Here is a 13,795-nt window from a genome sequence, read left to right on the forward strand (position 1 = left end):
CAGACGGCCTGCAGGTTCTGACCCACAATTTTCTTCTTGCTGTAAGGCAACGCTGTTACTGCACCACACAAAAATATGCAAGGATAAAACGACATAATTATGTAATGCAGACACCAGCACACACACATAACACTTTCACACACATACAGGCTCAGTCAAAACACATTCTAATGTCTTGCTGTTGGAAAAGACAAGCAGGCCTGAGCAGACAAACACATCAGCAGGGTCACATCATTACGCCTGTTGATTTCCAGCTCAAAGTATCTTTTTAACATCATTGTTTGATGAATCAAAACATTGATGCAATGTTTTTGAGACTTGACTTTAATTTAAAGCATTGACTGTCAAAAAAAGCACAACGTGATTTAGATATGACAGGGATACGACAGACGTTTAACAGCATATTTATTACAAAAAAGCAGAGTTTTTGTCAGTCTTGAGGTGAGTTTAAGAGAATTTTTCCTTGCAAAAAAGGAACCTGTCCCCGTACTATAACTTCAGAGGGGTGCAGTGGCATCAGGAGAAAGGAAAAGGGAAGTTAAAGTGGAAAAAAATCATTTTCTCCAACACATGAATAATTTTACTCTGCTTTCAGCTTCATAGTGCATCTTAAAAATGGAACAAATTAGGAGAAAACAAAGTTAGGGTCCCCCGTCTCAGATAAAGCACACTCCCTCATCATCTTTGTTTTTATTTATTTTTATCTTTCTGGATGTTCATCGGTCTGTTTCAGTTTGGGTTATTTTTTATGCATTTGTCCGTGCTCACTGGGAGCAGCTGCGGATTAAAGCTTTAGCTCCAGTTTGTTACCCTGTATAAATCATAGATATTTAATCAAGGAGAAGCAGCGGTTCTTCAGCTGTGGAGTTTGTGAACGCTCTGCTCTGCTGTCCTCCAGGGTATGTTCACTGCTGTAGAGATTCTGCTGTAGTTCACTGTTGTTTCTTTGGCAAGCCTGCAGCAGCACTGCAGTGTTTCCCCCATATTTTTTTCTTCTTTCTTGGGAAAGCCTCTAGAACGGAATCTACTTAGCTCATGTTGTTTCCTAAGGCATCGTGTTTTTTCTTTGTCAACATTTTTGACCCACATCAAAGGACTGGGACAACTGAAGGGACTTTTTTTTATAGATATAACTGGAGAAGAACAAGATGTAAGTGATAAATATTAAAGTTTAAAGTAGCCCAGTTCCAGATGTCTGAATTCCAAATAAAGCACTGGTGTGATAAATAACACACAGTGGCTTGAATTTGGTAAAATAAGTTAAAACACTTGTGTAGGCTGCTCTAACTGTGCAGAACCTTTGATACTGCATGTAGCTATCTAGCTGTGTTTGCACCAGAAAACTCTGACAAGTGTGGATTAAAGGGGGCACATTATGTTTATTTCCAGCTCTATATTTCTATTCTTGGACTAGTAGAGTAGCCTTGCTTGACTCATTTATCTCATACAGTTTGTTTTGCAGCCTCTCAGTTAAGGACAGGCAATAAAAAGCCCACTTTGTTCTGATTGGCCGGCTTCCGGAAGCCTGTTAATACCTAGGGCTCGTGAGCACCACTTCATCCTCTTGCCTTCATAGAGGTTCTCAGTAACATAATTTCTTATTCTTGATTGGAAATTACAACTTCTCAAATCCATCTGTACATACTTAAACTCCAAACGGATCCAGAATAGGACAGTGGATGGCAGCAACATTAGCAGAAACAGAGATTACAGCAGGACAACTCTGATGGTAACTAATATACTCAACATTATTGTGTAGTATAATGGGGGATTTAGTCTTTCAGTCACAAGAAGTACACAAAAATATCTATCTAATAAGGTAACATAGCCAGAACTGTAAAGTATTTCCCTGCCCCACCAGTCATTTGTATGCTGGAGTACATTAAATGTCCATAATACTACTCAAACAGATAGATTCATGAGAACGTGGACATAAATTTCCCAAGAAGACCACAGTTTGACTTTGCAGGTGTGTTGTGCCTTGAGCAGAAGACCATTTAAAGATATTTGTGTCATGAAAGTAGAAAAAAACTGTGGAAAACTAGCATTTAGAGCAGTTTGATGCCTAAACTCTAGGTTTACTGGAATCATTTTTGGATACGTTAACCTCATTATGTAAAACTTTGGCCATGTTTAATGTAACATAAGACATTATAAAGTTATATATGTGTGACAGAAAATAGAGGAAAGCGTCATACGTCCCCTTTAAGTTGTTTAGGTCCACGTAGAGAGGCTGTTCACTCTGATTATCAGACTATGTTTGAACTGTAGCTGCTGATGTTTTGGCCACTTGGGAACAGAAGAAAGAACAACATAGACATATTAGGACTTTTAAAGTTCATGTGCCCTACAAATTAGTGAACAGATGCCTATTTACACATGCAGCAGAGACAGGGGAACATTAGCATTCATTTGGAGTTGGGTTACTGGGGGCTTGGGGAATGCAACTCCAATATTTACTCTCTTATTATCTTTGCCTTTGTCTATCCCAATTCCCTGTATGGCTCTTTAGCTGCTAAACGCTCGACGATATTCACTGTCTGGTTGCTAAATATATCCGTGTGATGTTTTCTGGGCAGGTAGCGTGTGCAGTGGGCTGTTTTGACTTTGACACTCTCAGAGGGGTAAACGAAAGTATTAAATCTGCAAGCAAGATAACTAACACAATGCACTAAAGGATGTTATTATGACCTGTAGAGGAACTGCAAAGTCAGGTGGTGAATCTCTGTGGGTTTGTCACTGTGATGTCTCATTACATGTTGTTAATCTATTCATTAGAATATAAAAATATTGACAATAGCAGCTTTAAATGTTCACATGATTACTAATGAAGAGGAATCCCATCTGTCAGTACCGACATACTACAGTTAGGACACTGTGGTCAGCTTGAGCTCAGTTTTTTGAGCAAACTGGTGTCACTCACCACATCGTAGTGGCCGTGCTGGGCTGACAGGTGGAGAGGAATTTGTCCTTCGTCTGACTGGCCGTTAACAGACGAACCTGATTTCAGCAGCATCTTCATTGGCTCCGCCTTCCCCTGCCAGGCAGCGTAATGCAGCGGCCGCATACCTGCACACACACAAGCACATACATGCACAGTGTGAACACAAAGGACATATTTATCACACACTGAGCTACAGAGTATCATGTTACTGATTGATGTCTCTCTCTCTCTCTCTTTCTATATATATATATATATATATATATATATATATATATATATATATATATATATATATATATATATATATATATATTTCCACCACTGTATGTATGAAGCTCACTTTCCCCTCTGGTTTTCCTCCATTTATTTGTTTTCTGTGTGTGTTTTTGCCTTTCACCTTTCTGGTCTCTGATGTCGACAGCAGCCTGTGACTCCAGCAGCAGAGAGATGAGCTCCAGGTTTCCATTAAGGGCCGCATGATGCAGTGGAGAAAACCTGCAGCACAGAAACGATTCACGGTTACATTTCCAGCCCATTATCTCACCACTCCATTTATTTTTCCTGCTTTCTGAATGATAGCTTTTTGGATCAAATGAGCATGTAAAAACTAGACCCCACATGTGCACACAAACACACACGCAGGTCAGCGATAATGGCACAGCTTAGCATGACAAATAGATTTAATAAGAGAGGATTAAGGAGCCGACATCTGATGCGTATCTGCTGCAGAGCTGCAGAACAGAAGAGAGGCGAGATGAGATGGTGAGAGATGCATGTAGAAGAGGAACGGTATTCTACCATGGAGAACAGGCAGTGGATGTGTGAGCGAGGCCAGAGGGTGTATGCTGAGTAGATGAGATTGATATGTCAGCTTTTATGAATAAGTGTGAGAAACAGTAAAGGAGGAGAAAGCATCACACAACCCGAGGACACAGATGGGCAAATATAAATGAAAGCGCAGGGAAAAAGTCGTCCTAACGCACACCTTGTGTCTGACTCAGACTGGCAGTGGCATGTGTCGTCTCTCTCCTCCGTGTGATTTGCTGTTTAATGCCAAACACCGTCACAGATAACTTAAGGAGGGTTCCTGCTCTGTTACCGTGACGAATCATGAAACTGAGGCAGCACAAGTACGTTGCCCTTTCAACCCTGCAGGTCCTTGCATAAGGGCCGAGTTCTATCTGTTTTTAAAATGCAACCAGATGACATTTTTAGAAGGTTGCCGAGTGACACATCCAGCCTGGTGCTGCTAAATTTTTAGAGCAGGTTCAGCCCTGACTGACTTATTGTTGTGAGGATGTTAAGGATTAGGAGGAAGTAAAAATGTCAATTTTTGCTGTAGCTTTTCAAATCTCTCTCTCTGGCCCGCAGACACACACACTAATTGCATTTCAAAACTCTCCCAAGTGCCTCTTATCTCTAGAACCCTGGGCTGTTCATTTTTGACCTTGCAGTTTTGCAGCTGTTACTGTCGAAACTCAGGGATGTTTGTTAGATGGAAATTTAAAAAAAAAAAAAAATATAGCCTGAAACTTAAAGGGTTAAGAGTGAAAAGTGCAGTGAATGGACCAGTTACTGACATTTGGTCCAGTTTGAGGAGGAAGTTGAAGAGATCATGGTGTTTGCTTGATGATGTTCCAAGATAAACCAGAGCAGGAATTTCTCAGCAACCTGCTCAAAGCACCTTTCACTGTTCTGGACATCACATGCTGATGAGCTGAGCTTGTAATCTTACAGGGAAATTATTGCTGCATTGTGAGAATGTAGGATATTTCTACTGATCCATTTCTTCATGTTTAGATTCTTATCTATAACTATTCATTGAATTACCTTTGAAAGCATCCCTACTTATCTGTTAGCGTTTCAAATATTTGCACAGTGCTTCATGTGTACATGGACAGGCTTTAGGTCAGTTCATTAGGTAATGAAATATTAAAAGGAAGCCTGTCCTGCAGTAAATGGCACCTTCAGGGAGGGGATAACCTTCAGTTTTATTGAAGCTGCCATAAAGAGGTTTCAATTCAATATTACAATCTTTATAGAGGCTGCAGCTTAGTTGTATGATACTATAATGATAATAAAGGAGTGTTTGTAATATTTTGTCTGCCCAGGACTGTTGTATTAAACTGCATTATGTATAACTGGGTGTCTGATAATCCAACAACTGAGCATAACTAAGTAAATCATCTATGTTCCACCTACATGCACTAAAATCGGCTTAAATGTTGTAATATTTACAGTCCATGTAAACAGGCCTGCATGACTTGAAACATAAACGAGTTAAAGGCTTAATAATCATTTGACACTGTTTATATTAGTGCTGCATCTTACACGGGATGTTGTGAATGATCTGCATAGAATTCACCTTCTATTTTATTGTCCACTTATGTGTCCCTGCATGAAGAGAAAGACTTGAGAGATATTTCATATCCCAGAGGATTCAACAGTGCTTTATGTGAAATTAGCATTTCAGTGACTGCTTTGGAATTGTTCACTTTCTGGCACTCATTTGTTTTTAAGCATGCTCATTTACATTTAGCGCTCCTCTCTATTGTGGTTTTCTGCTTTCCGTTGGAGCGAAGAGAGTGAAAATAAAACAAAACCCACTGTTTTAAATTGCCTTTGACTGTAACTTTCCAGTGAATGATAACACACATTCAAATTAAAATGCATTCCCATATTCTTCAGCTCCCCTGAGACCAGGGGTTTCCTTGATCGCAGGGTGGGAACCGCTGCCATACATCATCATTAAAAAGGTTGAATAATGATCCAAACAAGGCAGCAAAGTGCACCTGTGAAATCAATATCATATTTTCTAGTTTACATTCCCGAAGGGGCTAAATTAACTGAGCATGACAAAAAAAAAAAAAGGAGAGAGTGAAGAACGCTTTCCGCATCAAACTGCTGCACATGACTATACTGTCTGAATATCTGGAGTCTGAAATGGAAATAAAACCTCCTCTGCACCTCCAGCTTTCCTCCTCGTCTCCTATGGATGAGTGGGTTGTTTATGCATATATAATTGTAAAATGTAAACTCAGGGTTTGGAGATGAAAGCTAATGGGACATCAGAATGGTTGTATAAAGACAAACGAAATAAAATATGAAGCATTGCATCAAGTGAGGGCTTCAAATCCATCACCTTAATTTAAAAATCAATATCAGTTCAATGTAGTTCAGGCTACGTGTGGTTGTAAAAGGCGGCATTAACCACAATAGGCAGACAAAGACTTAGAGCTTCTATTGGACTGTAATGGGACCTAATTAGAGAAAAAAATATGTGTCATAGTCACACATATATTATATTTGTTAGTTTAAAAGATAATTTTGCAAGTAAATAAAGTTGCAGTTAGTAATAAACTGAAACATAATTATAGTTTAAGGCTGTAAAAGTACAGAATTAGAAAGACAACACAAACAAAAAACTCATACAACAGATGTAATTGTGACTCTCTCTCTATAGAAGCTACTGAAAACTGAGATTGATAAATATATAAATAAACAAGCTTGCTGCATTTGTATAACCTTTTTGGAAGAAAGAAGTAAAATATGCCAAGTTTATGGCAAAGTTGGTGTTGGTGATGAGTATTAAGCAACAATCAGTACTTCAAAAGAAATGTAACGTAGGAAATTCACTTGAGTTATTTTGACAAGGCTGGCCAGCATGGAATTGTATTGGGAACCACTGCCTTTAAGACTAAAATCAGGGAACAAAAGATCTCTTTTGAGCCACAGATTCCAGACCGTAACAGGATTGGTTCCTGTTTTGTTATGCCAAGCAAATAGCAATATGTATAGACAGCTGCACAATAAATTGAATCTCAAACACCCACAGTTAAACTAGAAAAGCATTCAGAGAGCGCAGTACTGCTGCTCAGTCGTGTCATTTCCGACGGCTGAAATCTTTAAAAACAATTTGTGTATCCAGACTATAAGCCGCATCACTGCCAAATTCTAATCAATTGGTCCTTGTGACATTTCTGAACTTGCCTGAAAATTTCATCCAAATCCGTTAATCCGTTTTTGAGTAATGGTGCTAAGCGACAGACAGACAGACAGACAAACCAACAGTAATCGTCACATAACACTGCCGAGGCTCCTCCCCCTTGGCAGAGTAATGAACACCTGATGTTGACAGAAATACCTGGATTCATCTTGGATAAATCTGACATTAAAACACCTCATTTCAATATTTTCAAGGTTATTTGTGGTCACACTGCTGCAGTAGAATGGAGACTAAAGGCTTCTCTGTACACAGCCGCCTTGCTAGCATTTACCATAACTTGCCTGTGAGATGTTTAGGGGTCATCGGGAAATTGTACAATCTATTGGTAAGAAGGTGTTCAACAGTGAGGCATTGGGAGAACAGATTTATTTTTATTTAGCCTCTAGGAGCTGCTAGAAGATTAAGTCTTATTTTGATGCAGATTATCAGGAATTTAGCAGAACATAAGTGAAAGCAGCGCTCTGTTTAAACGGGAAAGCAACATTAATATATTCAGTCACTTTCTGAAATCTTGTTATCAGGCAACCAGCAGAGACTCCGGGAGGCCAAAATAATAATCATTTTCACAGTTCGGCTTATTAGAAGTGTAAAAACTAGCTACCAAAGCTAAACAGCTGCTGGTAGAAGAATGTAAAAAAAAAACAACTATTACTATATATAAAATTTACTGTTTAATACGGTAAATTTTCAATAATATATTGTATTTATATTATGTTGCAACTGGAATTAAAATTAACTGTGACTGTAGTTACTTGTAAATTACAGCATTTTCCTCTTCTAAAATGTTAAAACGCTGCTATGAATTGAAGGTATGGACCATCTTTAATCTTTATGATTCAGAATTGACATCTACCAACTCTTTGTAGTGTTTAAAAATGCATATATATGTACTACTAAAACACCTAAAACAATAAAGGATAAGGCAAGTAAAATTTTATGGATTGGTAAAATTATTTCAATGAAAAACTCCATATTGATCCAAAAAAAAATGTGAATATCCCTTTGGCTGTAATCGTGCAGCACTACGACAGAGAAAACAACTGCTTGTAAAACCTTTCAGCTGGATCCTAATTAAACCTCTGAATTAAACATCACATGAAGACGTCTCTGATCCTTCCAGCTGCTTTAGATTCAGCGTGTGGAACCACAAACACTCAGCAGACAGACAATCGCTCCCACTGCGCATGTGTCATAACCCATTTCTGCATCTCAGCAACAACTGCGTCTTCTTCTTCTTTCCCTCCAGGGTTAAACAGGGATACCGTTGCACAATGCTGCGAAAGGCTGAGTGAACCAGTGTGTGTGTGTGTTGTGTGTGTGCAAGGCTGCAGTGTGTCAGTGGGGTGCATGTATGGGGGAAGTGGAGGGGAAGCCCTTGCTTTTGCCAAGTAGTAAAACCTGACATGTAATATTTATATCCTTCTTCTTTCCCTCTTTCTTATTCAACCCATCTCCTCCTTCCCCCTCCTCAGCCAGCTGACAGTTTCACATCTTCCCTCCACAGCTCCCGTCCTTCCTCTCCAGTGTTGTCCTCGCGTCTCATCTCCTCCTCTCTTTCCATCCATAAATCCTTCGCTGTGTTCCCATCTTCTGCTTCCTCTTCCTGAGATCAATCTGTAGGCCTGAAACAGCAGCTGGTGTCCATCTTACACTGCAGTCAGTCAGGTTATAGTCAGTCATGCAATCTGTGGTCTTTAGGCTTCTAATGCTATAAAATATAGAAATTACTGTCAATACTAGGTATAAATGGGTCCTTCATGTGTGCACAAGCAAGAAAAGCACTCAGAGAGGGCAGTACTCCGCCAAGGCTGTTCATTCCTCCATATGGTACTGTCAGAAATGCAGCATATTTTTTATAGAAATACAGCATTTGATTATTATTACTCTGCCAAGGAATGCGGCGGAGTTATGTGATGATCGGCGTACGTTGCGTGGCTGCCAATCTGCGCCTACGGCCCCTCCGACCACCACCAACATTCATACTACAGTGTGAGTAGCAGCACTGGAGGCAAGGTGGGTAAAGTGTCTTGCCCAAGGACACAACAGCACATGACTAGGACAGAGCGGGAATCGAATTGCCAACCCTTCAATCATTGGACAACCCGCTCTACCACCTGAGCCACAGCCGTCCAGAATTGTCAAGGATGTCCCGTTGCCAGATATAGCGGTAGGCACGGTGTCAACGTAACTATGACAACAAGTGAAGGCTTTGTAAAATGCCTGCTGATGATCACATCATTGCATCCTACTACAAAGTGACCATGACTTATTCACCTTCACCTTTCTGCCCTTCACTCCTTTCTTCAGGAAACAAGAGCTTGTCCCAATGCTTCTAAGTTTATACACATCCTTTGTGAGACAGCAACATCGTGGAACCGTTTTATCATCCAAAATATAGAAAAAACCTCATAGTTTAGTATGTGGTACAAAATGTGACAAAAAAGTCTTGGTTTAGTACATCGTCCAAACATAGCAACTCTGTCCCCGGATAGCTCAACTGGTTGTGAAGGCGACTCATAAACAGGACTGCATCAGAGACGCAGGTTTGATTCCAGGTCATGGCCCATTTCTGCGAGTCATTCATGCTTTCATGTCTATCTCTGTCGTACTTTACAATGTGGTCCAAAATGTGACAAAAATGTCATAGTTTAGTATGTTGTCAAAAATGTCTCCAAAACGTCACAGTTTTGGAGACATTTTTTTTGCGCCAAAATTCATGATGATTTTTTTTCAAAGAAAACCTTTCTGGAGGGGCTGCACAGTGGCGTAGTGGTTAGCACTTTCGCCTTGCAGCGAGAAGATCCCTGGTTCGCGTCCCGGCTTTCCCGGGATCTTTCTGCATGGAGTTTGCATGTTCTCCCTGTGCATGCGTGGGTTTTCTCCGGGTTCTCCGGCTTCCTCCCACAGTCCAAAAATATGCTGAGGTTAATTGATTACTCTAAATTGCCCGTAGGTGTGAATGTGAGAGTGCTTGTTTGTCTGTATATGTGGCCCTGCGACAGACTGGCGACCTGTCTAGGGTGTCCCCTGCCTTCGCCCGAGTCAGCTGGGATAGGCTCCAGCCCCCCCCGCGACCCTAGTGAGGATTAAGCGGTGTATAGATAATGGATGGAAACCTTTCTGGAGTGTGTTTCACGGCCTCCTTTACATTATTTCATCATATGGCACATTTTTAGAACATGTTTGAAATATTGCACTTTTTTTCTTGACATAGTATACTATGGTGTTTTTTTTGTGCCAAAATTCATAAATTTTTTTTCAAAGAAAACCTTGCCATAGTGTTTTTCACGGCCTCCTTTACATTATTTCATCATATGGCACGTTTTTACATGTTTGAAAAATCGCATTTTTTTTTCGACATAGTATAGTAAGGCATTTTTTTTGCACAGAAAACCTTTCTGGAGTGTTTTTCACGGCCTCCTTTACATTATTTCATCATGTGGCACGTTTTTACAAGATGTTTGAAAAATCGCATTTTTTTTGACAAAGTATAGTAATGCGTTTTCTTGCGCCAAAATTCATGATGATTTTTTTTTCAAAGAAAACCTTTCTCGGGTGTTTTTCATGCCCTCCTTTACATGATTTCATCATATGGCACGATTTTACAACATGTTTGAAAAATCGCATTTTTTTCGACATAGTATAGTAAGGTGTTTTTTTTTTGCGCCAAAATTCATGATGATTTTTTTAAAAAAGAAAACCTTTCTGGAGTGTTTTTCATGCCCTCCTTTACATTATTTCATCATATGGCACGTTTTTACAACATGTTCGAAAAATCTCATTTTTTTTTGACATAGTATAGTAAGGCGTTTTTTTTTGCGCCAAAATTCATGATGATTTTTTTAAAAAAGAAATCCTTTTTCGACATAGTATAGTAAGGCGTTTTTTTGGCGCCAAAATTCATGATGATTTTTTTTGCACAGAAAACCTTCCTGGAGTGTTTTTCACGCTCTCCTTTACATTATTTCAACATACGGCACGTTTTTACAACATGTTCGAAAAATCTCATTTTTTTTCGACATAGTATAGTAAGGCGTTTTTTTGGCGCCAAAATTCATGATGATTTTTTTTGCACAGAAAACCTTCCTGGAGTGTTTTTCACGCTCTCCTTTACATTATTTCATCATACGGCACGTTTTTACAACATTTTCGAAAAATCTCATTTTTTTTCGACATAGTATAGTAAGGCGTTTTTTTGGCGCCAAAATTCATGATGATTTTTTTTGCACAGAAAACCTTCCTGGAGTGTTTTTCACGCTCTCCTTTACATTATTTCAACATACGGCACGTTTTTACAACATGTTCCAAAAATCTCATTTTTTTTCGACATAGTATAGTAAGGCGTTTTTTTGGCGCCAAAATTCATGATGATTTTTTTTTGCACAGAAAACCTTCCTGGAGTGTTTTTCACGCTCTCCTTTACATTATTTCAACATACGGCACATTTTTACAACATGTTCGAAAAAAGGCATTTTTTTCCGACATAGTATAGTAAGGCGTTTTTTTGGCGCCAAAATTCATGATGATTTTTTTTGCACAGAATACCTTCCTGGAGTGTTTTTCTCGCTCTCCTTTACATTATTTCAACATACGGCACGTTTTTACAACATGTTCGAAAAATGGCATTTTTTTCGACATAGTATAGTAAGGCGTTTTTTTGGCGCCAAAATTCATAATGATTTTTTTTGCACAGAAAACCTTCCTGGAGTGTTTTTCACGCTCTCCTTTACATTATTTCAACATACGGCACGTTTTTACAACATGTTCGAAAAATGGCTTTTTTTTTCGACATAGTATAGTAAGGTGTTTTTTTTTTGCGCCAAAATTCATGATGATTTTTTTAAAAAAGAAAACCTTTCTGGAGTGTTTTTCATGCCCTCCTTTACATTATTTCATCATATGGCACGTTTTTACAACATGTTCGAAAAATCTCATTTTTTTTTGACATAGTATAGTAAGGCGTTTTTTTTTGCGCCAAAATTCATGATGATTTTTTTAAAAAAGAAATCCTTTTTCGACATAGTATAGTAAGGCGTTTTTTTGGCGCCAAAATTCATGATGATTTTTTTTGCACAGAAAACCTTCCTGGAGTGTTTTTCACGCTCTCCTTTACATTATTTCAACATACGGCACGTTTTTACAACATGTTCGAAAAATCTCATTTTTTTTCGACATAGTATAGTAAGGCGTTTTTTTGGCGCCAAAATTCATGATGATTTTTTTTGCACAGAAAACCTTCCTGGAGTGTTTTTCACGCTCTCCTTTACATTATTTCATCATACGGCACGTTTTTACAACATGTTCGAAAAATCTCATTTTTTTTCGACATAGTATAGTAAGGCGTTTTTTTTGGCGCCAAAATTCATGATGATTTTTTTGCACAGAAAACCTTCCTGGAGTGTTTTTCACGCTCTCCTTTACATTATTTCAACATACGGCACGTTTTTACAACATGTTCCAAAAATCTCATTTTTTTTCGACATAGTATAGTAAGGCGTTTTTTTGGCGCCAAAATTCATGATGATTTTTTTTTGCACAGAAAACCTTCCTGGAGTGTTTTTCACGCTCTCCTTTACATTATTTCAACATACGGCACATTTTTACAACATGTTCGAAAAAAGGCATTTTTTTCCGACATAGTATAGTAAGGCGTTTTTTTGGCGCCAAAATTCATGATGATTTTTTTTGCACAGAATACCTTCCTGGAGTGTTTTTCTCGCTCTCCTTTACATTATTTCAACATACGGCACGTTTTTACAACATGTTCGAAAAATGGCATTTTTTTCGACATAGTATAGTAAGGCGTTTTTTTGGCGCCAAAATTCATAATGATTTTTTTTGCACAGAAAACCTTCCTGGAGTGTTTTTCACGCTCTCCTTTACATTATTTCAACATACGGCACGTTTTTACAACATGTTCGAAAAATGGCTTTTTTTTTCGACATAGTATAGTAAGGCGTTTTTTTGGCGCCAAAATTCATGATGATTTTTTTTGCACAGAAAACCTTCCTGGAGTGTTTTTCACGCTCTCCTTTACATTATTTCAACATACGGCACATTTTTACAACATGTTCGAAAAATGGCATTTTTTTTCGACATAGTAAGGCGTTTTTTGGCGCCAAAATTCATGATGATTTTTTTTGCACAGAAAACCTTCCTGGAGTGTTTTTCACGCTCTCCTTTCCATTATTTCAACATACGGCACGTTTTTACAACATGTTCGAAAAATCTCATTTTTTTTCGACATAGTATAGTAAGGCGTTTTTTTGGCGCCAAAATTCATGATGATTTTTTTTGCACAGAAAACCTTCCTGGAGTGTTTTTCACGCTCTCCTTTACATTATTTCAACATACGGCACGTTTTTACAACATGTTCGAAAAATCTCATTTTTTTTCGACATAGTATAGTAAGGCGTTTTTTTGGCGCCAAAATTCATGATGATTTTTTTTGCACAGAAAACCTTCCTGGAGTGTTTTTCACGCTCTCCTTTACATTATTTCAACATACGGCACGTTTTTACAACATGTTCGAAAAATCTCATTTTTTTTCGACATAGTATAGTAAGGCGTTTTTTTGGCGCCAAAATTCATGATGATTTTTTTTGCACAGAAAACCTTCCTGGAGTGTTTTTCACGCTCTCCTTTACATTATTTCAACATACGGCACGTTTTTACAACATGTTCGAAAAATCTCATTTTTTTTCGACATAGTATAGTAAGGCGTTTTTTTGGCGCCAAAATTCATGATGATTTTTTTTGCACAGAAAACCTTCCTGGAGTGTTTTTCACGCTCTCCTTTACATTATTTCAACATACGGCACGTTTTTACAACATGTTCGAAAAAT

The 13,795-nt window shown here is 38.5% G+C and overlaps 1 protein-coding gene across 10 annotated transcripts in view; it reads right to left on the reverse strand.

Moving 5' to 3' along the window:
• The window catches only part of caskin1 (CASK interacting protein 1), a 130,813-nt gene that overhangs the window by 40,596 nt on the left and 76,422 nt on the right, over positions 1-13,795 (reverse strand). For all 10 annotated transcript variants that reach the window (XM_055005029.1, XM_055005033.1, XM_055005034.1 and 7 more), the window contains exons 3-4: positions 3,342-3,439; positions 2,924-3,069 (exon numbers count right to left, since the gene is read on the reverse strand). In XM_055005029.1, the coding sequence (XP_054861004.1) occupies positions 2,924-3,069; positions 3,342-3,439 (244 nt within the window). The remainder of the gene's footprint in view (positions 1-2,923; positions 3,070-3,341; positions 3,440-13,795) is intronic.

The sequence above is a fragment of the Amphiprion ocellaris genome, chromosome 19, assembly GCF_022539595.1.
Source record: "Amphiprion ocellaris isolate individual 3 ecotype Okinawa chromosome 19, ASM2253959v1, whole genome shotgun sequence".
Lineage (NCBI taxonomy): Eukaryota > Metazoa > Chordata > Actinopteri > Pomacentridae > Amphiprion > Amphiprion ocellaris.